The 26,197-nt window shown below is 45.9% G+C and overlaps 2 protein-coding genes across 3 annotated transcripts in view; one reads left to right on the top strand and one right to left on the bottom strand.

The window, feature by feature from the left end:
* The window catches only part of VANGL1 (VANGL planar cell polarity protein 1), a 39,934-nt gene extending 34,590 nt beyond the window's left edge, over positions 1 to 5,344 (top strand). For both annotated transcript variants that reach the window (XM_052666373.1, XM_052666369.1), the window contains exons 7-8: positions 706 to 940; positions 1,859 to 5,344. In XM_052666373.1, the coding sequence (XP_052522333.1) occupies positions 706 to 940; positions 1,859 to 2,119 (496 nt within the window). In that variant the 3' untranslated portion in view covers positions 2,120 to 5,344. The remainder of the gene's footprint in view (positions 1 to 705; positions 941 to 1,858) is intronic.
* Positions 5,345 to 15,184: 9,840 nt separating this feature from the next.
* Positions 15,185 to 26,197, bottom strand: part of CASQ2 (calsequestrin 2) — a 30,231-nt gene continuing 19,218 nt past the window's right edge. The window contains exons 7-11 of the mRNA XM_052666209.1: positions 23,401 to 23,446; positions 21,065 to 21,119; positions 20,083 to 20,183; positions 19,687 to 19,761; positions 15,185 to 15,865 (exon numbers count right to left, since the gene is read on the bottom strand). Of these exons, the coding sequence (XP_052522169.1) occupies positions 15,659 to 15,865; positions 19,687 to 19,761; positions 20,083 to 20,183; positions 21,065 to 21,119; positions 23,401 to 23,446 (484 nt within the window). The 3' untranslated portion in view covers positions 15,185 to 15,658. The remainder of the gene's footprint in view (positions 15,866 to 19,686; positions 19,762 to 20,082; positions 20,184 to 21,064; positions 21,120 to 23,400; positions 23,447 to 26,197) is intronic.

Here is a 26,197-nt window from a genome sequence, read left to right as displayed (position 1 = left end):
CTGCAGCATAGTCTCTGACTAGTTAAATTCTGCTGGGCTTGCAAGTGTCATTTGGCATGTTTGCCTTTTTATGGTGCGTTCTCGGTGTTTGCTCACCTGTGCCAACACAGGAATGCTTTGCAGAGGATGTCTTTGGCTGCAGTGTTAGGAGGGTAGATGGGGACCTCATCATTGTTCAGTGGAGAGTTACAGGGCAGTCATCCTGAAATGCAAGGTCTGCTCCCAGTTGGTGTAAATCAGAGCAGGCCGCAGCTGGTGAGCACAGTCTTACAGCACTCTGCATCCTGGGTCATGCTAGTTTATAGCCAGCCTCTTCCTGACATCAAGCTGCTGCACTGCATGCTGGAACGGCCGTTTCCAAAGATATGCCTTAAAACACAAGGGCAGCTGTGTCTTGTTAAGTCATGTAACTGATGTTTATGCTGTGTTGGCAGAACCAAGTACGACAGTCAGGCTTTTAAAGCCTTAATCCTGGTTTATGACCCTCAGTTTCTGGATGGCTTGGGCAAGAAAGGGAGAGCTGCTGTCTTACCTCACAGATCGTCAGCGGAGTGGATTTTATGTAACTTGTATGGCAGACAGTGAGTCAGTGGTAGAGATAGGAACTGGAGCTTGCAAATCCTGACTCCCAGGCTCTGCCTTAACTACAGACCCATTCTACCTCTTGTGTTGTGACTCTTGCTGTGCTGGTTTTCTTTCTGCAAGGCTTGTGGTTGCAGTAGAGGAGGCCTTCACTCATATCAAACGCCTCCAGACAGAGGAACAGCAAAAAGCTCCAGGAGAGATGATGGACTCTCGAGAAGCAGCCCAGGCGATCTTCCCGTCCATGGCAAGAGCTCTGCAGAAGTACCTTCGTACCACCCGCCAGCAGCAGTACCACAGCATGGAGAGCATCCTGCAACACTTGTCCTTCTGCATCACAAATAACATGACACCAAAGGTAACGTGCTCTTTAACCCTAGTGTAGGTTAGGAAGGATAAAGGGACAGCATGTGTGCGTGCACAGGGCAAGGATTTGCTGGGGAAAGCGAGTGGAGATTTTTATATCTGCTCTCTGTAATGCAGTCAGCACTCTGTAGATTGCATCAGGAAGTGGTGTTTCCTCTGAATCACCTTTTTCTTTTCAGCTGAAAGTACCCATGAGATAATTAGCTGCTTGTTCTGATATCCAGTTCAGCACTGGAGTCAGTATCAAAGAAATGTCCAAGGTGGTGGCCCTGAGTCATGGGCAGTTTTCCCAGCTGGCTGACTGATGGAGATAGCAACTTGCAAATGACATTTTTCTTCTTTTTATCTCTTCCACGCTGCTGCATTTTGGACTGCTGCTATTTATAGCCTAAATCCCTGTCTGACAGTGTTTGTAACTCGTGGTCTGCCTGGTCAGATGTCATTTTGTTGCTTCACACCCTGACTGCTGAACTGCAAATGCAGGGAGGGACTGAATGATGAGGGAGATGGGTCACGTGGTCCTCAGTGTCCTCCTTCCTCCCTAATAGCATCCTACAACCACCTTGCTGGAGAACACAACCCAAGGACAAAAATGCAATAATTCACTCTTGGGAATTTACCCAGGACTTTCTGTGCTGAGTGTGGAAATGCTGTGGAGAAACAGAGGTGGACCTTTCACTGGGATCCACACGGGATCTTCCTCAGAGGTGCAAGGGGGTGGTTCTGCTGCCATTAAGATAGCAAGGGAGAGGGGAACAGATGTCTCCTGAAGCCCAGAAGCTGAAATAACTTCCTGCATTGCAAGCCAATGCTCACAGAGCTGTATCTAGAGAAAGAAAGAGAGCGTGGAAGCAGACAGAGTCATGGGGCTGCTGTTTCCCCGGTGCTAATGTGTTCACTTTCTTACTAGGCATTCCTGGAGCGTTACCTCAGCCCCGGCCCAACCCTCCAGTACGACAGGGATCGCTGGTTCTCCAAGCAGTGGACACTCGTTAGCGAGGAAGCAGTCACAAGTGGGTTGCAAGATGGAATTGTTTTTGTCCTCAAGTGCTTGGACTTCAGCCTTGTTGCTAATGTGAAGAAAATTCCCTTCATCAAACTCTCTGAAGAGTTCATAGACCCTAAATCTCATAAATTTGTCCTTCGCTTACAGTCCGAGACTTCGGTCTAAGGGATTTTGAGGATGGGTTGTTTGGAATTTTTTTTTTTTTTTCACTATTCTGCTTTTGGGTTTTATTTCCCCAATGCTGACTGAAACTGGCAGATGATGGACCAGTAATATTTGACCATCTGCACTTTATTTGGAAAGGGGTGGAGGGAGCTGGGATATCTTATCTAGAAAGGAATATCTTAAGAGGCGACAGGGTGACTTGGCTTGGTTAGCTCAGCCTTGGAGACAGAACAGATTTTTTTTTTTCCCCTTTCCAGGCATATTGTGAATCTCACGCTCTCTTTCTCTGCACAGTTGCAATGTCTGTATTTCTGTTGGAATGCTGCCTTACACTCTGTGTGCTTTTGCTACCTGTTTCTCCTGAAAACAGGCTGCTCACCTGTCCACTACAGAAGTCTGCTTGTACAGAGAGAACTTATAGTTTCTTTTCATGTGGAAGTGAGAGAGTGTGAGAGGTTTCCTTGTGTCAGCTACATAATAAGTAAGACTGAAGATCTGTTTATTTTTTTTTTCCTACTCTCTGTGTGTTTTCTTATCAGTGCTGGATCTGTGTGAACATAGTGGGATGGTTTTGCAGTCTGTTTCTGTCTCTGTGAAGTTGCTTGTGTCAACCTGGATCAGCCCATCTTGCTGCTCTTCCAAAATTCTTTTTAGCAATGCTTGTTAGTGGAAACAGTTCTGCATGCCACTTTTGCCTCTTTTGTCTCAGTGTTTGTCCCTCTCCTTTGCCAGGCTCTCCAAAGCTCCCCAGTCTGCTTTCCAAACGTGTTTCTCTAGCCCCAGTGCCCTCGGGGTCTGCCTTACCCTTCTTCCTCTCACACCTGCGGGGGCTGCACATTTGCACAGGGTGGGTAAGTAGCTGGCTCCTTCTCAGATGCATCTCAGACACTGCTACGTCTGCAGCCCTGCAGAGGGGAAGAAGAAAGCATGCAGGAATGTATCCTTCCATATCCAAGGGGTTCAGTGTGTCTGGAAAACAGACGAGCAAAAACGCTTCCCTCCTCGAAGAGTGGAGCCAGGAAAGGGCTGGCTCTGCTGCCCCCCTCTTGCTTTGAAGAACTGCCGTGATGTTGAAATGCTGCAGTGCATCCTTCCCCGCCTTCAACAAAGCTGGGAAATACCAAACGGTCTGAATGCTGAAAACCTGCCTACCTTTTTTGGCCTTTTTCTGCTGTGGGGGTCTCTCCGTTCTCAGTGCCAGGATGGCCTGCTGCTTCTTTGCTCTTGTGAGAGATGCTTAGCTCTTAATTTGAAAGGTTTCTTTGTAAGATGAGCCTGTCTGGATGCTAGTTATGAGCATGGTGTGACTCCAAAGCCACCTCTGGGCCTGGTGGTGACTCGTCTTCAGGTGGGCCCCTCTTAGAGGCCCTGATCTGTGGTGACAGATTCAAGTGGAAATGCTGGATTCATCCTGCCCTGTCTTTTGCCATAAGATCTGTATCTATCATGAGCCAACCTGCCTTCCATGGAGATCTCTTACTGCAAAGGGCCCTGCTAGTGAGGTACACCCAATGCCATTCACTGCTTTATCTTCTGTTCTGGCCCATGATAGCTTCCTATACCCTCTTTTGCCTACCCCAGGCCTTCCTTGGGCTCCATCATCAGTCCACTGGGCTGCTTCCCTGCTCCAGCAGCAGTAGTTGAGAAGGAGCCACATGTCCAGCAGCACCAGCTGGTCCTCTTGGGTTTGAGGGAGCTACCAGCCACCTGAGCTCCCTGGTGAGGGAGGGTCCCAGGTGGAGATTCCCCCAGCCAAGTATAACCCATGGTCTGTGTGGCCTCCCGCTGCTGGCAGCTTTGGTCTGAATGTGTAATACTCACCTCCATCCTGTGGTCTCTGTGTGATGTGTCAGAATTGGTTGTGAAGAAACAAAACGTGCGTGATGAGACCAAGCCTATCTATGCCCCTTCAAGGATGAGAAGTAGGTGGAGTTTTCCTTGTCTAAACTCAACGCCTGAGTTTCTTTCTAGGTCAGACTTTCTTGCAGTCTGTGTCTGTACAGGGATTTTTTTACTGACTGTGGCCTTTGCAGTATTTTAGTTTGGAAAAACACAGATTTATTCCCTCCTTAAAAACAAAACAAACAAAAAAGGTGATGGAGCATACAGTATCTCACACGTAGCTCTCCTGAAGGTGTATGTATTTGTTTTTTATGATGTACATTACCAGTCAGGGCAGGAGAGACTGGGAGTAGCATGGGCACTATAAAGCACTTCTGCTTATGGCTGAACCAGCTTGGATGTGTGCAGCCAGAGGGAGAACTGCTGTGCCGGGGGCTTGGGTGTGCCCTACACATGGGAGCACCTTGGTTAGGGCACTGCTCCATAAAACCTTCCTTTCCCAGGATTTCCTCTCCCCGACGATTGGCCTGTCTGACAGTGTCTGCTCAGGAAACTCACGTCTTAATCCTTAGTTGCATTGAATCCTTAAGCACATGGAAAGCCAGATGGAAGCAAGACATGCTCACTCTGGATCTGCATCCTAATCTGTGCTACCTTCTCTGCTGTCAGCTCCTGCTTTAAGCACTCTTCCCAGTGTTGAGGTGAATGCTTTGCTTGATAAAATCTGAAGGAGAGAGCTTCACCTCTCAAACAGGTTGCTTACTGCAGAGTTGCAACCTGTTCCGAGCTGAGAACAGTCTATAAGGGAATCTGAACTCCTGGGTATTCCCAGGTTTTTTTAATGATTTTTTATTTCTCCAGCTCTCTCTTTGGGGGCTTGTTTCCCCTCTCCATGCAAAATCAAGGGACCACGATCATACCTACCTCAGTGGGCTGTTGTGGGCTAAACTCAGTGCATCACAAAGTGCTTTGAAATCCACATATGGATCTGTGGAGTCTGTAAGAACTCAGGCTCTTTGTAAAAATCCTAAGCAGTGAGAGCAGACTGGTTTGTTTAATTCTGTTTCTAGCCAGCTAATGAGTAAGAATTGAGTCACAGGGAACAAAGCTCTGAATCCAAATCCTGCAGTCCTTACTCCTGGAAAGCTTGCCAAGAGTTGAGCGTAAATAAGGCTTGTACAGTTTGCCAGCCAAGCACAGGCTGCTTCTCTCCAAATGCCTCCTATTCTGCACCATCTCCTTGTGTGTTAATCTCCCTCCTGTCGCCCAAGCTTGTATGCTCTTATCTAATTGAGAAGTGATTTTTAGAAATGAGTGGTTTTTGAGATAACCCTGTTTGTAGTGAAGGCTGAGCCCATGCCCCTCAGAGGAAGTGCTGTGTTGGCCCACTCCTCTTTTCCATGTGTGATTCTCAAGTATGCTGCTCAGACAGTTTGAATACTCATATTTGTTACAGCCTAAATCCAAATCCATGCTGAGATCTTCCTAAACCAGATGCAACAAAGACTTTCAGCTGCTTCAAGGAAAATGGAAATGACTGTGGGTTTTCACAAAGGCTGACTCTCTTTCATGGCCGAAGAGTGGAAAGTTAGGATTTCTCGCAGCTTCTAAGAGCACAGGGTAGTAGACCTTGGCAAACACACACCCTGCATGTAGCAGAGTATCTGCTGAAGGTGTACTCTGCATGGAAGAGTGGCAGAGCAAGGTCAGCTCCAGAGTATACCCTGCTTTGGGGTTGTGCTTGGCTCTTTCAAGGCAGCAGGAGACATCCACTCTGGAGCAGCATCTTGGAGACAGATTTCAGCTTTTCCTCTGGTGTTCTGCTACCTCTGAAGTCTTCATGCCAGCAGATCCAGTCACTCCACCTTACTAGCTGTGTTCAATTGAGTTTTCTGCTGAGGAGGAACAAATACCGGGTGGGATGTGAGGTGCTGGCCTTGGAGCCTGAGACAGCTTGGGGTAGGACACAAGTCTGGGAGAGAGCTGAACAAATTACAACCCGCAAAGAGCTTTTCCTCTTTTGCTTTGGGATGCTCCATACAAAGTGTAGGGATTCCACTGTTTCTAAGCATGCCAGAAGCTGTGGAGAAGCAGTTTCTAAAACTGGCCGTGCAGAAGTAGCTTGTAAAAGTCTTGAGATGTGCTTGTTCCAACGCTCGTTAGTGAAGAAACTGGAAAGATCTATACTATGCAAAATGTGGAAACCTACTCAGGCCAATTTCATCTTGCTCACAGAAACTTTTCAATCTTCTCTTTTTTTAAAAAGGTAAATGAAAAATCTTGCAGTCTATTAAAGAATGCTGCCGTCTGGCCCCAGGCTCTGCTCAGCTCTGCCCTGCTGTCCAAGAGGTGTTTTGAGATGTTTGTACAGATGTCTGTTTTCTCATTCAGCTTGTGCGTGGATGTGCTTCTCTCTTTATAGGTGTATGCATTGTACTTGTCTAAAGCCTTGAGCCAAGCTTGGTGGTTCAGTGTTTGAATTGTGAAGAAGGAAGCACTATTGGGATCAGATTGTTTTGGTTTATTATTTTTTTTTTAAGTGATCTCCTAAAATAGAGGGCTTTTTTTGAGCCTTGAAGTCTCCTTTAGGAACATGCCTCCTTATGTGCTTGGGCTGCTGCCTCAGGTAGATGGTGACCAAAAGTTGCTGTTTCCGACGGCTGGTGTGGATCTCATTGAGTTTACTCCAGATGGGTCCCCCCCCATCACCAGTTTATCTGCCTGTCTGTTTCCCTCCAAGAGGCAGTGTGTGCTGATCCATGTGCTGCAGTGCAGCCCCGTGGGCAGTGCATGATGCTGTGGCTGTGCTCTGCTACCCCACAGCGACTTCCCTTGGCAGTTTCCACCAGTGCTGACAGGGCTTGGGAGCATCTCTTGTCTGCACACGGGGATGCTGCGGCTCGCTGCCCGCACAGACCCAGCTGTGAAGGGATCTTACACTCTTCTGTGCCTGTTTCTTTGATTCAGCGTTATTGTGTCTTGGGGTAGGGGATGGGAGCCAGCTCTCTTCTTGCACCCTTTTTGATCACTGTGTAATACTCCTTTTCTACACATACTGTGTATAGTAAGGTGGGTTTTGCCAAGGTTTTCTAATTAACAGACACTAACCAGCATTTCTTTTTTTCTTTTTTTTTTTTTTTTCCCCCTCCTTTTTGCACATGTGACTTTAACTGCAGTGGTACATGGTCTTTCAGTTCTTTTCTAATCATGGACTTAAATAAGCAAATTCCTGGTGTCTGTGACATTAATGCACTGTGGGTTTCGTCTAGTAAGTCGTTCTGTTCCAAGCTGGGTTTTCTTCAGTTATAGCTGGATGGGTTTTTGTTGTTTTTAAACTGAAACATAAAACCGTTTTACACTTTGCATATTTTGTACAGTAAAATTCTGGAAATAAACTGAAACCAGATTTGATTGTCCCACTCTTTCCTCTTATCTTTTCAGACACACACAAAAAAAAAAAAAGAAGAAGAAAAGGGGCTCTGGCCTCCAGGCATTCCTAAGTTGTGGCTGGGAGGGGCCCTGCAAACATGTGGGTTAACCTATTTGAGGCTGCCTTATGTCACCTTCCTTTCAGACCTTTCTGATCCACCCTGCCATAGTAAAATGCAAACTCATTTATCACTCTTGAAGTTAGACTGGTAGGTGACTGCTTTGAACACCTGAAATCTCCAAGGATGGAGAGCAAATACAGCTGGTGAGGGTGTGTGGTGGGGGGGCCAGGGCTGGAACAGGTTTTTCTGCCTGCTGTATTCTTTGCTCATATATTATGAAGTGTAGGATTTGTGGCTGAATCCTTTATTAGGATCTGGTGGGGAGGAGGAGTGTTGAGGCAAAGCCTCCTTGTTTCAGTGGATGTGAGCCTGCTCAATGGATGTGTGCTCTGCTAAAAATGACTTTAAGGGCTTCTTGCCTTGAAATCACTCTGTGGGCGCAGCTGTTCCCATCCTCATGGTGCCGAGAGCTTTGAAAGACCATGTCTTGTAGGCCCTTGGTACCTTGCTCTTTAGGACAGCCCCTCCCATGGGCTCTCACATTTCACCATGCAAAGCAGCTCTTCTCTATGAGCTGTTGGAAAAATCCACAGGATGCTGTGGAGCAGTGAAAAACACAGTGTAGCAATTGTTGAGATAAGTGCTAAAAATACAAACGCTGGTGGAGGGAAACATCCCAACAAGTAATTCTGTGCTTGGAGGGAGAGGAAGGTGTTTGGGCTAACAACCAAAGCCCAGAAGGAAGAAGGAAGGGTGGGGTGGGGTGTGCTGCCTCCTGTTCTCCATTGATTTCTGCTTTTGATCCATATCCCTTCATCCTGCTGGTGGGGCCCAGCAACACTGTCCTGCCCTGCGCTGTCTGCACCTTCTCTGGGCAGCCTGTTCCCAGTGCCTCGTCACCTTCTGAGTAAAGGATTTTCTCCTAACATCGAAATCTCTCCTCTTTTAGTTTTAAACCATTCCCCTTTTACCCATCGCTATGTGCTCTTATTAAAAAGTTCCTCTTTTCTCTAGGCTGAACCAGCCTGTCCTCACAGAGGAGGTACTTGAGCCCTCTGAGCATCCTCATGGCCTCTTCTGGACCCTTTCCAACAGCTTCACGTCCTTCTTGTGCTATTGGTCTCTGTGCTTTCTCTCTCTAGCTATGGGTTGTGGAAACTGAAGGTAGAAACAGGCTTTGCCAGAGGGACCAGTTCCCCTGGCTTTCGCCCAGAGCTCAGGTATCTGAATCATAAGGGGCTGCGGTATGAAGCTCAGCAGAAATTAGAGCTGAGGGTGCTGCTCTGGGTTGGCCAAATCTTTCACTGGAGTCACGAGGGTCCTTGAGGTGTAAGGGAGCCCCAGGCGCACTGCTGGGGCAAGTGCTGCCCACACAAACTCTGACAAGATGGGGAAGGAAGCAGTGACTGGCAACAGCACGTGGATGAGCTGGGTGCTGCCCATGAGGTGAGCACCTTGCTTCCGAGGGAGGTACTGGAGTTGTTTATGAAGGTGGAACTCCTTTTGCAGTGCCCTGAAGGCTTTGGCTGCCCCGAGACAGCACAGCAATGCCTGCTGAGGTAAAGTGTCTGATGCTGAGCAAGGCGGTGCCTGAAGTGTGGCCTAGGACATGAGGAGGTCTGCTGACTGTGTAGTAGGTGGTGGGACCAGGCCTCATGGTTACGTGTGCTGAGGGAACTTTGCCTTCAGAGAATTCAGTGGGGAGAAATGGGGCAGAGATGTGGTCTGTGTGTAACACACGGGTTAAAGAAAGGGATTCGTCTCTTTGCTGGCTCCAGAGCCTTGCATGCAACACTAGCAGTGCCTCAAGTCGTGATAACATTAGCTAAATAAACAGCTTGATGAAACATCTAGCTGCGGTGTTGAGCAGAGCTTCCAACCTCAAAACAGGTTCTATGCATTGGCTCTGCTGCTCCTGCCTTAGATCTGAACCCTGGGAAAGTGTGGGGAGAGACTGAGCTGAGGCCTCCCAGGGCGGCCAGGCAGGCCCTGAGCTCTGGGCAGAGCATGATGCTAGAGGAGGGGATCTCTGTCTGTGTGTGCTGCAACAGTGTGTGGGACAGGAAGGCATGGAGGGAGTTGTCCAAGCGGTGCTTTTGATTTGTCTTTCAACACTGCTCCTGAGTTTATGTTGGACTGGGATGGTGATGGGCTTAGGTTACAGTCCTTTCCGGCCTGACAAATAATCCGTGGGGTCAGGGGTGTCCATCCCCTTTTCACGTGAGAACCCACGTGCTGCAGGGACCAGGTGGAGGTACGGGTGGTTTAGTGCAGTGATTGCACATGCATAAATCACTATGAATAAGGTTACCCTGGTTGCTTTGAAGTGCTGTTACACGTACCAGAGAGTACCTCCAACAGAAATAAAACTGTTTTCCGTTCTCCTCTCCGTTTCCCTGTGCCCTTCCAAAATGCAGTTGGAGAAGCCTTTCTTTTTCACACCAACGTTTATACAGGAGTCAGTGATCAGGTTGGAGTCCACTGCAAAACTGCCAGACACCTCCAAAACCCAGAGCTGATCTTCCTTCCCCCCACAGAATGAAGAGCCAAATGAGTGAAGGAGATCACTTCTGTGCATGACTCGGCTTGATGCAAATAACTCAGGGAAGTAGTGTTGCCTCCTGCAGCCTGTGGTCCCGCTGTGGGAGGAGCAGAGAGGTTTTGTGCTGGTGGGACCAAGGCCCAGATGAAGGGAGAATTGGTCCCTGTAAGTTGGGTGGGCAGCTTTAGGAGAGAAAGAAAGGAGATAACTTGTGTATGAGTATTTAGGATAGCTCAATGTGGCCACCACGCTATGTATCCTAGTACAGAAGAAGGAATAAAGCCTCAAGAGAAACAGTAAGATGAGGAGGAAGCAGTGAGAAGTTGATGGTAGAGACCTTAGAAGACAGGGTACGTTCTTTCCCTCCAGCATCCTTAGGAATATGAATGTACAAAGGCTTCAAAATCAGACACACCATAGATTTCTCTAGACATAAAGCTTCTCTTTGAATTTTAACATTTTGTGCCTGATTTTTCCAGAGGTGAAAATCAGGCTTTTAAATACTTGGACTTCTGCAGTCCTTCTTTTTAATACTTGAAAAGATTACATGAATAATAACTCCATAAAAGTGAAGAGAAGGGAGTTCTTGATAAAATACAGTTGATTCAGCCTCTCTGGAACTTTAAGAGACACTCAGAACTTTTAGCTCTTTGGACCTTCTTTTAGCACAAGTCAGATGCTATGAGCATGCTTTGAAACAGGGAACAAGAAGAAGCTGATTCAGTCTGCACCACAGATGTAAAACAGATCTGTAAATCTTTTAGCTTCTATTTTGTAAAAGCTCATTCTTGAGTACTTATAATACCAGATCCTACGGTTGATTATAATTTTGCTTTGAAAGTAGTTGGAGAAACTGGCTTAGTAATTCAGTAACTAGACTGGGAAGCATTGCAAATTCCTTCAGTGATTTCATTCTGCAGGGGCTAAACTGTTCTTCAAACGCTTGGTTACTTCTGTCATTCAATAACTCCTTTTCCTTTGTCACTAGCAAGAGTGGGCTTTGGCACACTGGTTTGAATTTTAGAGCAAAATCCCACTCCAGGCCAATCTCACTGGTCATGCATAGTTTTATTTTTACCCATGTTTCTTGTTGCATAGGCAGGCAGGTTCTCCTCCCAGCCCAAGCAGAGCAGGAGGTTGCCCATGGCCATGGTTTGAGACATTTGCCACCCATGGCCAATGAAGGGCGCAGTCAGGATGGCTGCTGCTCTTCTTAGGTGGGTGGTTGGCTTTCTGATTGCTGCTAAAGTATGGGATAATTACTCTGTCAAAAGTCTGTTTGTTTAACTCTTTTTTCTTCTGCTTGAGGCTTATTTCTTATGCCTGAAGCTTTGCCACTCATCTGATGCTCAGGCAGAGTAGCAGAATAAGTTTTATTTATTCATTAATTTAACAGTTTAGCACCTTATAGACCTGGTAAGGGTTGTTCCCCTGGATCTGGGCTGGCCTAGGTTGGGTGTCAGGGGTACCAGTCTTGAGGGAACTGGGGAATAAGCGGGAGACGCTGCAGCACAGTGCGTAACAAGTCTTGGGTCTCAGATAGGACTCAGTCCTATTGGCACAGCCAGATTAACCCAGGATAATTGCCCTTTCTTGGTTCTTTGTTGCCTGTTCACTGGTTGTCCCTCTTCAGGTCCTTAAGTCCAGGCATTGGTGTGTGACTAGCCCTATAAGGGGCTTCCCTGAAGTTTTGCTGAGGCAGAGAGAGATCCAGATGTAATCCTGAGTCATTTTCACAGGACTGCAAGACTTCAGTAGCCAGAAATTGATATGTTCCTGTCTAATTAATTGTTTAATTAATTGAGAATAAAAGGCAGTGTTTTTTGTTTGGCCCTGGTAATGAATCCCTGAATCATTTCTGATGTATGATGTGTGGACAGACACAGAGAAGCAGCCAATATCTACCTCTTCAGGATGGGAAACAGCCTAGGTGTCCAATTTGCCAGCATGGGAGACCACCCTTAGTCTCAGAAACACCAGCAGAACTGCTGACCATGAAAATATGAAGCACTCTGTGACTTCACTGTGCCACCCTTGTCTTCTCCTTCAGAAACTTTCCCAAGGAATTGACATTAGCTCAGACATAGTTCTGGTTCACGGAGTCTCTCCAGCGATGTCCTTAGGCCTGCTGCAACGGCAGGAGCTTCCTCCTCTGTGCTTCTGGTAGATCTAATACGTATTTTCACTGAAGTGGTAATCTCACATTCCAGTTAAATTGGTCTTAATACACATGAAGATGATGAACTCTGTTTTGCCCTCGTCCAATAGACCTACCTGCAGAAACACTGAGTGTGGCCCACTGCACCTCCAAGTTCTCTGGATGTAACTGTCATAAGATGGAGAAGAGTAAGGTATGCAGGTATGGGTATGGATCCACACCAGTAGTGTACTGGGAAATTAAACTATTTCAGTGGTTTTGTGCAGAGTTTCTCCCTGTCTCCAGCTGTAACCCACAACACACAGGTATCTTACCTGTCCCTGGAAGGAAGACACTCAAATTGAAACTTTCAGCTCCTTCACGAGGAGCTGTATCTCATTCAGCCCCTGTGAACCTGGGTGCTGTGGGTAAATGAGAGCGCCTTGGCCACCTGCTGTTCTTCGTTGCTGCAATCCTTCCACTTTTGCAACATCTGTTAATTTTTGATGGGTTTATCCCAAAAGAAGAGACTAGCCACTTCTGGCTTCATAAGTAAAAGCTGGAGACAAAATGATCCCCTTTGTGGTCAAAGAGAACTAAAGGGAACCATAACGTGGGACTGAGGAAAGAGAGAAGGGCAGTCCACTTCAAGAACTGTGCTGGCCCCACTGAGGAGTGGCAACCATATGATCAGCCCTTTTTCTCATAACACAGGGGGAATTCTCCATAAATCACCAACACCAGCCTACTGGCTGCAGTGTGAGCTCGGTCTTTCTAGTATCTGTATAAGGTTAACTACCACCTCTGCACCTGAACACATCTGCAATGCTATTTGCAGGGTCTATTTCTTCTGCCTGATTTATGTCCGTTGGAGCATATGGACAGAGGCTTATCATACTAGAAATATGTCTGGGAGCAGTGGTATTGCAAGGAAAGTATCCAAGCAGTTGGGGTGTCGAGGGTTTATCGACAGTGGCAGGACTTAGCAATGACTGATCTGGGGCTGCAGAGCTGCTAAGGAAGTTATAATATACAGAGTGAAATCTTGCATGCTTTCCTCCTGGGAATATCTCCAAGGTAAAGATAAGCAAGTACTATTCTCAGGTGAGCAACATAAGCAGAGTTTGTCCCTTAATCACAGACTAAGAGACTACTAAACTGCCAGTTTAGCCTGTTCTTGCTCTTTACTAATGTGCGTAAATGAGTCTTTGAGTTCAGCTTGTTCCCTCTCTCCCGGCTGAAATAGCTGAAAGGGCAGAGCAGAGGGATAGCATTGGTCACCTTTCTGATCTGGAGAGAGGACCTCCAGTCTGACAGCACACTGCATTTCAAGCCTTCCCAAAGTCTCCACCAGATCCTTTGGATTGGGGCTGAGGTGTTCACCGCTGTGCACGTTGGTGTAAACACCCAGATGATCTCCCCAAACACACTTGGTTCAAGTCTTCCAGAAAGTGCTTATGTATCATAAAGAAATAAGAAAGGGCTAACACAGATAATACCCAACCTGAGGACATAGCTGTCCTATCATGCTAATAGATAGTGCCTGAAAAGTGCTACTTGAGTGTCAGATGCTCAGTGTGAAGCTAGCATGGCCTATAGCCATCTACCACGTAGGCACAGCATTCATTCTCAGAGGGATGTAGACATCCAGCTGAGTGTTTTTCATGCTGGCACCTCCCACTGAGGGGACATGGCACGCACAGAAGTAGATCAGTACTTCAGCCAATTTATACTAGTAACTTCAAATTTCTATTTCAGCTCAAGTATAGAGGGAAAGAGAGAGACAAAGAGACTGACCAACGTAAAGGAGAAAAAGAAATCTATAAAATCTTGCTTTGCAGCTTATCCAATGAAGGAAATATATGGTGTGTAAACCTTGTTTCTCATCAGGCTGATTCATTTTTATACAGCGTGCACTGAATCTCTTGTTCCTTGCACTATTATTTCCACTAACATCACTTATCTCTGACATAAGCCAGTTTTCTTAAGAAAGACCAGAACAATGTTTTTTGACTGTTTCAAGAGAGGACATATACATCCCACCTCTGCTACCAAGTCTGAATTACTGGAAAACATATTTATAAAGTATTTATAAAGATAAAGCATCTCCAAGCTCTCCATTCATTGCACTATTGTCAAACCTAAGAAGCTAAGACAATTGAAATCTGCTGGCATGGGAAAGCAGGGAGATCTAATGCTGTTGAAGTGACCTGCACATGGATGGAGCTGCACTCACTGGGACTCAGTCACTGGCCCTTTACCTCATGGCTGCAAGCTGATGCCATGAGCTCCACCTCAGTGTGAAAGAGGTTTCTCACAGGCTACAATGGGACATCCAAGTCTCAAAGCAGGGATTGAATTTGCAGCTGAATATGTAGAAGTTGACCAGCTTGAATGCTTTCATTGCTCATTGCCCAACTCACTTAATCCAGCATCTAGTATGGTTGGATGGATATGTTCCTTCCTAACACCTTGGTCATGGGAAAAGATGCTACATGGAATTTTGGTTAAAAGTCACCTAAAGCTGGAAGGTCATGGGGAATAGGAAGGCTTCAGGGTGAGCCCCTATGAAGGTTTCTATGGGCAGAAGTGTGCTATCTCACATTTTACCACCTCAGCCCAGACCTGGCTGCAGATGTTTGGAACTAGCCTGAGGTCAGCTCTGGTGTTTCCCCAAGATTAAGAACCAACAGTCAGGCTCAGTGCAGTGATCTTCATCCTTAAGAGTCTGGTCTCAGACCTGCATCAGCCTTTCCAGCATTCAGAAACTTCCAAGCTTGAGAACTTGCAAGCTGTGCTGTCCTATCTAAAACCACCTGCACTTACTCTACTTTTTGCTTGAAGAAAGTGTGTCAAACAGCGACTGTGGTGTTGGCTTTTGCATCCTCTGTCAGATACAAATATACTGTCACTTTATGGAATCACTAAAAATTATTTTAGGAACACTAACTAGCGTTCCTAAAACTGTTTTCCCCCCCTCAAATGTTTTGCTCCTCCTAGTGTGCTAACAAGTAGCTTTATACTCCAATAGCAGAACTTTCAGGATCCAGTGGTCTTGGCAGAGTAGCTGCAAAGGGCATTTTGTTTAATGAAAGGACTAAATTTTACAGTGACCTTCCCTCTGTTTTGAGTGAGATTTGGTCTTTGGATGTACATGATGGGCTGATGAGCATGGAAAATACAAACTGGCTCCCTGTGTCCTTCTGGCAGTGAGCATGCAGGTGCTTTCCTCCTGCACTGGGCACTGGGGGAGGTTCCCTACAGATTCCTATTGTCCTTTCTACGGAGGCATGATTTACAGCGGTGCTGGGCACCTGCTGGTGCCACCCACCAAGGTAGCAGTCCTGGTGGCTCAGCACCTCTGAGAATCAGGCCGGGAGTCCCAGCAGGGGCAAGGGGAGCGGGGCAAGGGGGAAAGGAGGAGCAGGCGGTGCTTGCTGACGCTCAAACACAGGTCTTCTGATGAAGGGACCTGCCACAGGGGGAGGCCTCTCAGCCTCCACAAGTCAAACTGTACAGAGTCACAGTTAGTCATCATCATCGTCGTCGTCATCATCGTCGTCATCATCATCGTCATCATCATCATCATCATCATCGTCATCATCATCGTCGTCATCATCATCATCATCTTCAGTATTTATCTTCCCAGAAAGCACATCCTCTATCCAGTCCTCCAGCTCCTCGGCTGTGGGCAGGTCATCGTCGTCCCTGATGTCCATCCAGACACTATCAGCCTGTGGAGACAGGTGACAGGGATTAGCCACCCTCAGTCACACGGGAAGAGATTAGATTTGTTGCTAATGCTGTGGTAAGGACCGGACCATATGAGGGATGCAGGGTTGGAGGTGGCATTAGCTCCCTCCCTACTACAGCACGTGGGCAGGAGCAGTCACAATACCACTCTACCCGAATGCTGGGACTACCACCCTCCCCATGAAGTGCTATTGGTTCTGACTACAAGATGTAGGACTGCTTGAAGTGTCTACAGGAGCCTTTGGTGCTGTTTGTTGTGTGTTTGATGTGAGCCTGCTGCCTTGTTCCTAATCCTACACTACATTACTTCCATAAACTGGAGAGGTGAGGGTGAGTAACAAGATGATGTCGTTTAAAATGCAGTTAGAAGGTGCTGTCTAAATTGCAGCTATTAGCCAGAGACAGAAAACATAGCTTAGATTTGTCTCTCTGTTTTCCTATAGGTTCCTTGAGTAAATGCCTTGATAAGCTCCTTTTCCTTCTTTGTTTTCTCTCTGTAAACAAGATCAGCCTCCTGTTTCACAGAGGTGCTGTGAGGTTCTTTCTATCAGTGTTTGATTTTGCAGAAGCAAGAACTTTCCATATGTCAGATGATAGCTACACACACCACTTCTTTGTCAGTGGTACTTAATTCTCTTTATTTATTCTCTTAATATCTGGCTTCTTAAAAAGCCAAACTGTATTTAGAATCAGAGAGTCACAGAATAATTTGGGTTGGAAGGAATGTTAAAGACCACTCAGTTCCAAAACCCTACCATGGGCAGAGTTGCTATTCACCAGCTCAGGCTGCCCAGGTCCCCATCCAAACTGGCCTTGAACACCTCTGTGGGGCATCCACAGCTTCTCTGGGCAGCCTGTTCAATGCCTCACCACTCCCATAGTGAAGAATTTCCTCCTTATGTTTAATCTAAACCCACTTTCTTTCAGTTTGAAGTTATTACCCCTTGTCCTCTCACTACACTCCCTGCCAAAGAGTCTCTCCTCCTTTTTCCTATAGGCTCTCTTTAGGAATTGGAAGGCCTCAATGAAGTCTCCCCAGAGCTTCCTCCATGGTCTGAACAACCTCATGTCTTTCAGCCCCTCTTCACAGGAGAGGCACTCCAGCCCTCTAAACAAGGTGGCTTCCTCTGGACTTGTTCCAACAGGTCTGTGTCTTTCTTACACTCTATATCTGCTACATTTTCCTTCTAAAACACCAAAACTGAAACAACAACAACAAAAAAGGACCACAGAGAGGCATGCAGCTCTTACTTCATGTAAATGATCCTGTTCCAGAGCACAGGACCATTTGTGTGGCAAAAAGGGATATCTCAGATAAGGGTAGGGGGAGTGGGACCATCGAGAAGATTCTGTGCAGAAGCAGAAGCAATGTTCTGAAGCACATCATGGTGTGAGTTCTGAGCCACAACAATGTGACAAGCCAGTGTGGGCCTCTGGGAGCTTTGTGTTTGTACTGGTAAGTTTTTAGAGAAGTGATAGGGTCACAGAGGTTATGTCCACTGAAGCCAACAAGGAGTGTTTATTTATACTTGGCTGTGTAAGCCCTACTTTGTACCTGTGTAACTCCACTGAAAGCAGTGATGTAACACTGAAATAGCAAAATGAGCTCAATGTTTGTGTTAGATATCACCAGCCAACCTAGAACTTTCTTAAATCTCTCTCTTGAGGAATAGAGAACAGACTTAAGAGGAATGAAATAAAATCTGTAAATACTATAATTGACAACCTGAAATATTTACTATATCAAATCTAGATAATGTATGAGTTTCTACAGGTCTCTTAGTGACTGCCAGATAATAAGGCATATGTTCCTGTCTAATGCTGCTTTTTACATTATTCCCTTGTTACTGACAGTCTTACTTTTATGAATGCCCATTGATAGTTGTTTAATGTTGCTTTGACATGACTTAAATGTAGCCAACTGCAATAAATATAATAGACACCATAAGCTAGTAATAAGAGCAAAAGACTGGAAGACTTGGGGCTCTATTTCTAGCTTGTCTGTTCCTCTCTCTCATGATTGCAGGTGACAGAAACCATCTTGGTCCACTTCCCTTTTCTCTCTCTCTGCCTAATATTCTGACAAATGCTGCCCTAAAACACTGGACACATCCAGCCAGCACTGCATCTGCTTGGGGTTGGGGGCCAGGCAAACAGCTCAGCTGAAGTACATCTACACCAGTGCATGTAGCATGGGTAAGAGGAGCTGGAAGCCATTGTGCCACAGGCAAACTATGAGTTGCCATTATTGACACATGGTGGGATCTCTCCTAGGACTGGAGTTCTGCAGTGGATGGCTATAAGCTCTTCAGAAGGGATAGGCAAGGAAGGAGGAGCAATGTCTTGATTGTCTGTGCTAGCGAATGTTTTAGTGCTGTTGAGCTTGGGACAGGCAATGCTCAGGTCAAGCCTCTACGTTTAAGGATGAAGAGAACAGCCAACAAGGCTGATATACTAGTGGGGGTCTGTTACAGGCTGCCTAACAGGATGAAGAGACAGACAAGGCATTCTAGGAGCAGCTGGCAGAAGTTGTGAAATCATCTGCCCTTGTTCTTGTGGGGGACTTCAGCTTCCCTGATACGTACAACACAGCCCAGATGAAGCAATCTAAGAGGTTCCCGGAGTGTGTGGAAGATAGTTTCCTGACACAGCCGGTAAGAGAGGCCGTACACAAGTAAGAGAGCCTACTGGGGTAGGTACCCCCATAGACCTGCTGTTCAACACTGTTCTCTGCTCTCACAAACTGAGAAAGACTAGTGGGAGATGTGGAGTTTGAGAACTGTCTTGGGCACAGGCTAAATCGATGGGCTGAGGCCAATAGGATTAAGTTCAACGAAACCAAGAAGTGCCAGGTCCCACACTTTGGTCACAACAATGCCAGGCAATACTACAGGCTTGAGGCAGAGTGGCTGGAAGACTGTGCAAAGGAAACGGGCCTGGAAGCGTTAGTTGACACTCAGCTGAATGAGCCAGCAGTGTGCCCAGGTGACCAATAAGGCCAAGGGCATCCTGGCTTGTACCAGAAACAGTGTGGCTAGCAGGAGCAGGGAGGTGATCGTCCCACTGCACTCAACTCTGGTGAGTACTATGTTCATTTTCAGGCTCCTTAATACAAAATATTGAGGCCCTGGAGGATGTCCAGAGAAAGACAACAAAGCTATGAGAGGTCTGGAGCTCAAATTTTCTGAGGAGTGGCTGAGGAAACTGAGATTGTTTAGTCCAAGAAAAGGAGGCTGAGGGGAAACCTTATTGCTCTCTACAACTCTCTGAAAGGAGGTTATCGAGAGGTGGGGGTCAGCCTCTTCTCCCAGGTAACAGTAATAGGACAGGAGGGAATGGCCTCAAGCTGTACCAGAGGTGGTTCAGGTTGGATATTAGAAAACCACTCCAAAAGAGTGGTGAGGTGCTGGAAGGGGCTGCCCAGGGAGGTAGTTGAGTTACCATCCCTGGAGGTGTTCAAGAAACATTTAGATACTGTACTAAGGGACGTGGTTTGGTGGGCAGCGTTGGTGGTAGGTGGATGGTTGGACTAGATGATCTTAGAGGTCTTTTCCAAGGTTAACAAATCTATGATTCTATGACTCTACACTCTGTAGCTTCTAAGCCTGAGCACCTTCCTCTCATTCCCTGCACACAGGAATGATAGGGTCCTGATGCTTTTTCCCAGAGGAAAAAAGCCTGTTTTTCTCGCACTTAACAGAAATCTCAGTAATGCCAGTAGACCTACTTTCTACTTTGGATCCCATAATTTTCAAGCATTCTATTCATGGAATCACTGGATTTTCAGATGCATGCTACTCACGTCTGTGACATTCACAATCCCAATCTGTGGCCTGAACAGGTCAATCTTGAAGGTCTTCTCCCAGTAAGTGATAAGCTGCAGGAGCAAGAAGCAAAACTCAAACAAGGATCTTTGCAACATTCCTTTGCATAAATTCAACTGGAAGGGCAGTGAGTCCAGAATACCATGGAAGGAGTGGAAGAGGAACTGAAAGCTTGGCCATTGCTCATAGCAAAGAAAAGTGCTGTCTCTGGGGACGCTGCTGAGACATCACTCAAGTGAGCAGCTCCTAGTGACAGCCCATGGTGCAGTGCCCCTTGCTTTGCATCCTGTGCATGCACCCGGGCTAATCCTGTGTGCTCCTGTGCCTATATCCACATGCCAAATCAAGGAAGGAAACCAGCCCCTGCCACTCACCAGAGGAAAGTCGTCAGGGTCGATCCACACAATGCTCAGGTCAGGATTATCAGTGTTGTCCCTGGCAACCTGCTTCAGGATTTCCAGGAACTCAAAGCCATCTGAAAAGATAGAGGAACCTCTAGAGCCCTCTCCTGCAAACACCCAGCCACTTTCGCTTGTGGGGTTTCTGACTTCCTTCACCCCCTATGAACACAGGAGTTGTTTATAATTCTCATTAAAATGCTGTCTCCCCACTCTTTCTTCTGATAATAAGGCTTTTAATTTGGACCAACCTCCCTGGGTATTGAAATTAGTTGCACATGAATTAATCCTCATAATCCCTCCATGGAGCGGAACAATGTAAGTGTTTTCTTGTGGCGAGGGAGGAGACACCAGCCCTCAAGAGGCCAAAGCTTTTCATCACGCTGCTGGCATTGAGAATCACTGATTCTGTGGCTTTTCTGGAAGCTATGCCTACGGTTTTCCTCCATGATGTGACAGAACAAGCCCTCAGCACATTCTTAATTCACACAACAAGACAGATTCAGAATTAGGGACAAATCTTAGTGCCCAAGCTCCAGCTTTCTTGCTGGCTATGGGAAAACATATGACCTGCCACACCAATCAAACCAGAGGTCTGTGCTAGGCACAACTTTTGTGACAGCTGCGGCAGAGATTCAGAAGTAATGGATTGCTTCCAGGTCCCAGATTGGGATGGAGATGACACCTGTTCTTCCAGCCAGCCATGTACTTACATCCAGCCTGTGTAGGATGGTCTGGTCAGGGGAGAGCTTTGAGTCAGCTGGCAGAGGAGAGTGAGGGTGGTCCCAGGGGCTTGTTAGAAAATGATGGTAACCCCTGTGCTGAGGATCAAGGTGTGGGAGGACAACAAAGCAGATAGTAAGGGGGGATGAGAAGGAGCAATTCTGGGGGCTGAGGAGGGGACCTACACCTTCTTGAGAGGATGAAGAGTCATACAGTGAAGAAAATGGCCTCCTACCTGGGTCATCTTCTTCAGCAAAGGCCACGATATGGATTCCTTCCATGTCATCCTCCTGCAAACAATGAAACAGTTATTGATAGGACAGAGGGAAGACAGTCTGAGTGGTTGCTGGAGACAAGAGGTGCTGGGATAACTTTGAACAAGCAGCACAATCTCCAAGAGAAAATTAGCTGAGGCACCATTGAGACACCAGAAATGAGAGCTGAAGTAAGGCTGAGTTGTGGAGGTAGCAGGCACCAAAACAGGTTATTTGGGCAGCATTGCTGAAAAACAGGCTAAAAGTAAGGTGGGCACTCCAATAGCAAGGGCAATAGAGCTTCTCTAATGGTGTGGGTCAAAACCTTGGTTGCTGAGAAGGTTGAAAACCACCTAGCATGGGAATCTGTGTTCACCCTAGGTCACCTGAATTCACTGTGCTCAGCCCTAAAGTATGCTTGTTTGAGTCCACTAAAGGAGCTTTCCATGCTGTGGGGGGTGATGTGGATCACTTGGGCATCTTGTGGGAAGTGAAGGGTCTCTGCTCTAAACAAGGCTCTTCATGAACAGCAAGGGGCATTGAGTAGGAGGCTCAATTTGAGGTTCAAATGAATGGAAGATAGAAATGACAGCCTGGCGGGCTGCTTCTCTCTGCTATGTGTGAGCAATGGGTAATGATATTGGCAAAGGCCAATCGATCCGCCAGCTGTTTTGTCATCCGCCTGCTATGAATGTCATCTCCCACAGAATGGCTTCACATTCCTCACCCACTGCTGGTCCCGGATTTGATTTCAATTGGTTTTAATGCGAGAAGAAATTCCCATCTAAATGCTAATTTCTTTTCCATTCTGAGCTCAGAGGTGACAAAGCCACCATCAAAAACCGAAAGGGAAAAAAACCTGAAAGATTAAGTAGAAAATATTATCTTTAAAAACAACAGCTAGTGTAGGGCCACTGGAGGCATCTTTGGAGAATATGATTTCACAGGGGTATTCTGGGCAGATTTTCTCTGGGATTCAGAGCACTTAAGGCTGGCAAAATCTGCAGCATTCCTTTTTCTCCATATTTATCAGCAGCATTGTCAGATAGGAAAATACAAATATATATATGATCAGAATATATATATACACCAGGATAAATGCATATATATTCTGACAGTCTGTGTAGCAAACTAAACTGGAGTAACACCAACGAAGCCACTGGTGCTGTCCTGAACTTGCAGTAAGACCTGAATCCACCCTGTTGTGGTGCAGATGCAAGTTGTGTGGCAGAGGAACATTTCGTATTTCCAGGCTGCTTTTTAAACAAATATCCCACCACTGACAATTCACACACTTCTCTAGAGGTTATTTCAGAATGTATTCAGTATGAAATCAAAATCATTGCCTGTGAAATTTGGGTCCTTGCAAAGCCTGTGAAAGTAACTTTGAGGAACTTAGTGGATCTAGGAAGCCATATTCTACACAGAATCTGTATTTCAAAACAAAATGAAAACCTACCATGCCTAAGTGGCTCATAACTCTCAGTACAGTTTATTACCTCTTGCCTTGTTGTATTAAAGATTCCCAGGGTTTTCAGTGCTTCTAACTCCCACAGCATTTCATGTTATATAGTGAATGCTGTTAAAAATGCTGTACTGAGATTTTTGGAAGAATGATTGCATCTTCTATAAGCATCTGTTCAGCTTTGTTTTCCACATTCAGCTGGCAGTTAAAGCTCTCTAGATGGCTGTTAATGTCTTATTCATCCATGGTGAAGGAATAATTTGCAATACACTATTTTTCTTTATTTTTCACCCTTTCCCCCTTCCCCTACATTTACAGACCAGGAGAACTCTGTGTGTGTGTTCTGCTCCAAACTGCTGGTTAGTTCTCCACAATTGCTGACTTGCAGCTTGCTCACACCTCAATAAGAGCAATCAACAGGCTATTTACTCCATAATCTATATAATCAGCTGAACTGCCTGCCCTCGCTTGCATTTTGAATTGTACTGTTGCTCCAGTACAGTTTCCATGAGTCATTCATTTGGTACAATCTCTGTGACTCCCCCATCTAAAGGATGTCCATTAGATGATCCTTGCCAAGATTGCTCTGCATTGATGTACCATGGTCAGTACAGAGATTCTCAACAACAGGATACCTCTTATCTTGGCTGGAGTAGTTGGTTACCTGAGAATAACTTCTACTTTTGGGAGGGAATAACCATTTCTTGGGAATTAACTCTTTATGCTTCTGGGAGTGTGGCTCTGTTTGCTTAGCCAAAGGCTGGGGCTTGGGAGCAGCAGTTTGGTAGCCAGAGGGGGTTTGTTTCTGTTTGGAAGCAGGGGACGCAAAGCTTCATCTTCACGTGTACTAACCCATGTCTCAAACATGTCTTCTGGGCGTAGCTTCCTCAAGGTGGCTCTGAAAAGAAGAAAGAAAGGCTCTTTGAAGATATATCCAGCACCGTCGCATGCAACACTGCCACTGTCATGGGCAAGTTCCCTGTGCCACATTTGATTGATGTCCCAGTTCAACACTACAAGCCACCACATTTTGAATGCAAGTCTGGGGCTGGATAGGTCATCTTCTACTTTCATGTATGGTCATAAAACCCTGCCCTTGGCTTCGCTGGAGTTGCTGTAGCCACTCCTTGTGCCTGGGAAGATGAAACGCCACTCTGTGCTGGGACATGCTGGGGTATCAATCCTACACATGGCGGATTGTTCCATCCAGGCTGAGAGCATAAGATGAGCCATTCACTTTTGTTTTGCTGTCCTTAGGACATTCAATACTCTTGTTTTCCTATGGGACTCTGTTCTCTTTTAGCAGTTTTAGCCCAGCTTAACTTTGCCATAAAAATCCCCCAGATTCTGTTATAGCAAAGAATAACCTCTAGTGAGAAAAAATACATCATAAGAACCATTGGAAAGAAAATGTAAATCAGCCAAAGCCTGGTAGGCTTTTTAGAGTTTGTTTTCGAGAAGCAATTCATAAAGGGTAAAAAAAGGAATAGTAAATGTTTTCAGACACATCTGCAGCAGAAAGCTTGTCAGAGGGTCTGGCTGGCTGAGGGGTGAACAACAAAGGGACACAAGGCTGTGGCAGATAAGCACAAGGGACCCTTTGAGTCTCTGCTGACTGTGGCATCAGTGTTCCAAGCAGAACAGCTCTTCACGGCAGAGAAGCCCTGCAAGTTGTTGCAAAAAGAGTGGGTCCATTAGGTTTTTGGAGAAACTGGTAAAGTGAGTGGCAGCATATCACCAAGATGAGGGGGCATCCTGTGAGATGTGAAGCCTGTTGCTTATGTTTGCCTCTCTGCCAGAGCAGTGGAAACAGGGAATGGATGTTCAGGTTTTTAAAGGTTCCTGATGGCTCAGAGGAGCCAGTTAACATTCACAGCATATGCTTTGGCAGGATCATATGCATAACGTATTCTTACATTATCTGAAGAAAGGTAGGAAATTGGAAGATGACAGCATTTGCTTATTATACCCAATTATTCAGATGGTCCACACCAGGCCTGACGGAGAGGAGTTACAAAGGCATCTCCAGAGACCTGAGTGTCTTCATGATGGATAGACATATAGGAAGTAACACATTTGCAGAAAAGCAGCCCTGATTATACAGGTCCAACAATGGGCTCTAAATTAGTTATCATTAATTATTGTCTCTAAGGGAAGGGGCCCAGGTGTCATAAACTGAGAAAGCAGCAGTTCCAAAAACAAAACAAAACAAAAAGAGGTTGCAAATGGTTGGGAAATGGCTAAAGAGCAAAAGACATCATATCATTATAGCAATAGACAACTCCACTGCATATCCCCTCACTGAATGCATTTGTTGTCCAGAATATCCCATCACAGAAATGATATAGGACAACCAAAACAGTCCCATGAAAAGATGGCAGTGGTAAAGAAAGGTTTGGAATGGCCTCTATTTTGTGGAGATTAACTTAAAGAAAATTATTTGTCTTGAAAAATAAGTGACTGAAGAGGGATTTGGTACGGAGTGTGAAAAATGTTTACCATTCACAGGGAGTGAACCAGGCTAGTCATTGTTTCTCAGAGCACAGTTGGTAGGCATACAGTAAAATTATAAGGCAGCTGGTATAAACTGAACAAAGAGGAATACTCTTTTGATGCAATACACAATTCAGCTTTGGAACTCCTTACGTTTAGATACTTTATGCAGCAAAATAGAAATGAAGTGAAAAATAACTACAGAATTTGAAGAAAAAAACACTAAGCACAAGGACAGGGCTACAGTTCTTGACCCAGCAAGTGTCCTCACTGCTGTTTGACTGAAACTGGAGATTATGTTGGATGAATGCATATCTCATACTTGTATCTAGCGTTTCAGATGCTTTGCCTAGCCGTTTTCTAGGGGCAGCTCTTAGAGAAAGGAAATTCGGCGACAAGGATCTTTGAGTGCATTCACGTGTTTCCACTGCAATTTTGTGCTGATAGAGAGCATGCCTCACTAGACTATAGTATTTAGCTGTCTGTGTTTAATCATCTTCTTGATGCTGCTACTTGACAGAAGAGCTTGAGAGAGAATCTGGGAAGGAAGTCCAGGAGGTCAGCAAAGTGACCTGAGAGTACATGGAAGATAGAGGACCCCTTCATAATTCAGAAAAAGCAGAGATCTGTCTGCAAGACTTGCATTCAGCATTCCCTATCTCTAACCCCTGTGTGTGCGCAAATGCAAATCTCCACTGTTTGGGGTGCTCTAGCAACTTCAAAGGTTCTGCTTTTCTTCAGCCCCTTTCAAGTTCCTTAGATGTCTGTTGTGAAATGCAGCTTGCACGAGCAATGGATAGCCTGTGTGATTGTCATGTGCTGCATTTATTTTTAAGGATGCAAAAGTAAAAGAATTATAGAATGTCCTGAGTTGGAAGGATATTCTATAATGATCCCCAAGGATCATTGAATCCAGCTCCTGGCTTCACAACGCATTACCCAAAATTGAAAGCCTATGTCCAAACAGTCATAGAATCATAGAATCGCCATGGTTGGAAAAGATCTCCAAGATCATCTAGTCCAACCGTCCACCTCCCATCAATATTGACCAACGTGATCTCCTTCTATGATGGAGTTACCCACCTGGTGGACGAGGGAAACATTGACGTAATATATTGGTGGTTCTGTGATTCCATGTTGCCCACTAAACCACGTC

Source organism: Tympanuchus pallidicinctus, unplaced genomic scaffold (assembly GCF_026119805.1).
Source record: "Tympanuchus pallidicinctus isolate F22 unplaced genomic scaffold, pur_lepc_1.0 scaffold10, whole genome shotgun sequence".
Classification (NCBI taxonomy): Eukaryota; Metazoa; Chordata; class Aves; order Galliformes; family Phasianidae; genus Tympanuchus; species Tympanuchus pallidicinctus.
The sequence above is the reverse complement of the archived record's forward strand: the minus strand, read 5'-3'. Positions and strand labels throughout refer to the sequence as shown.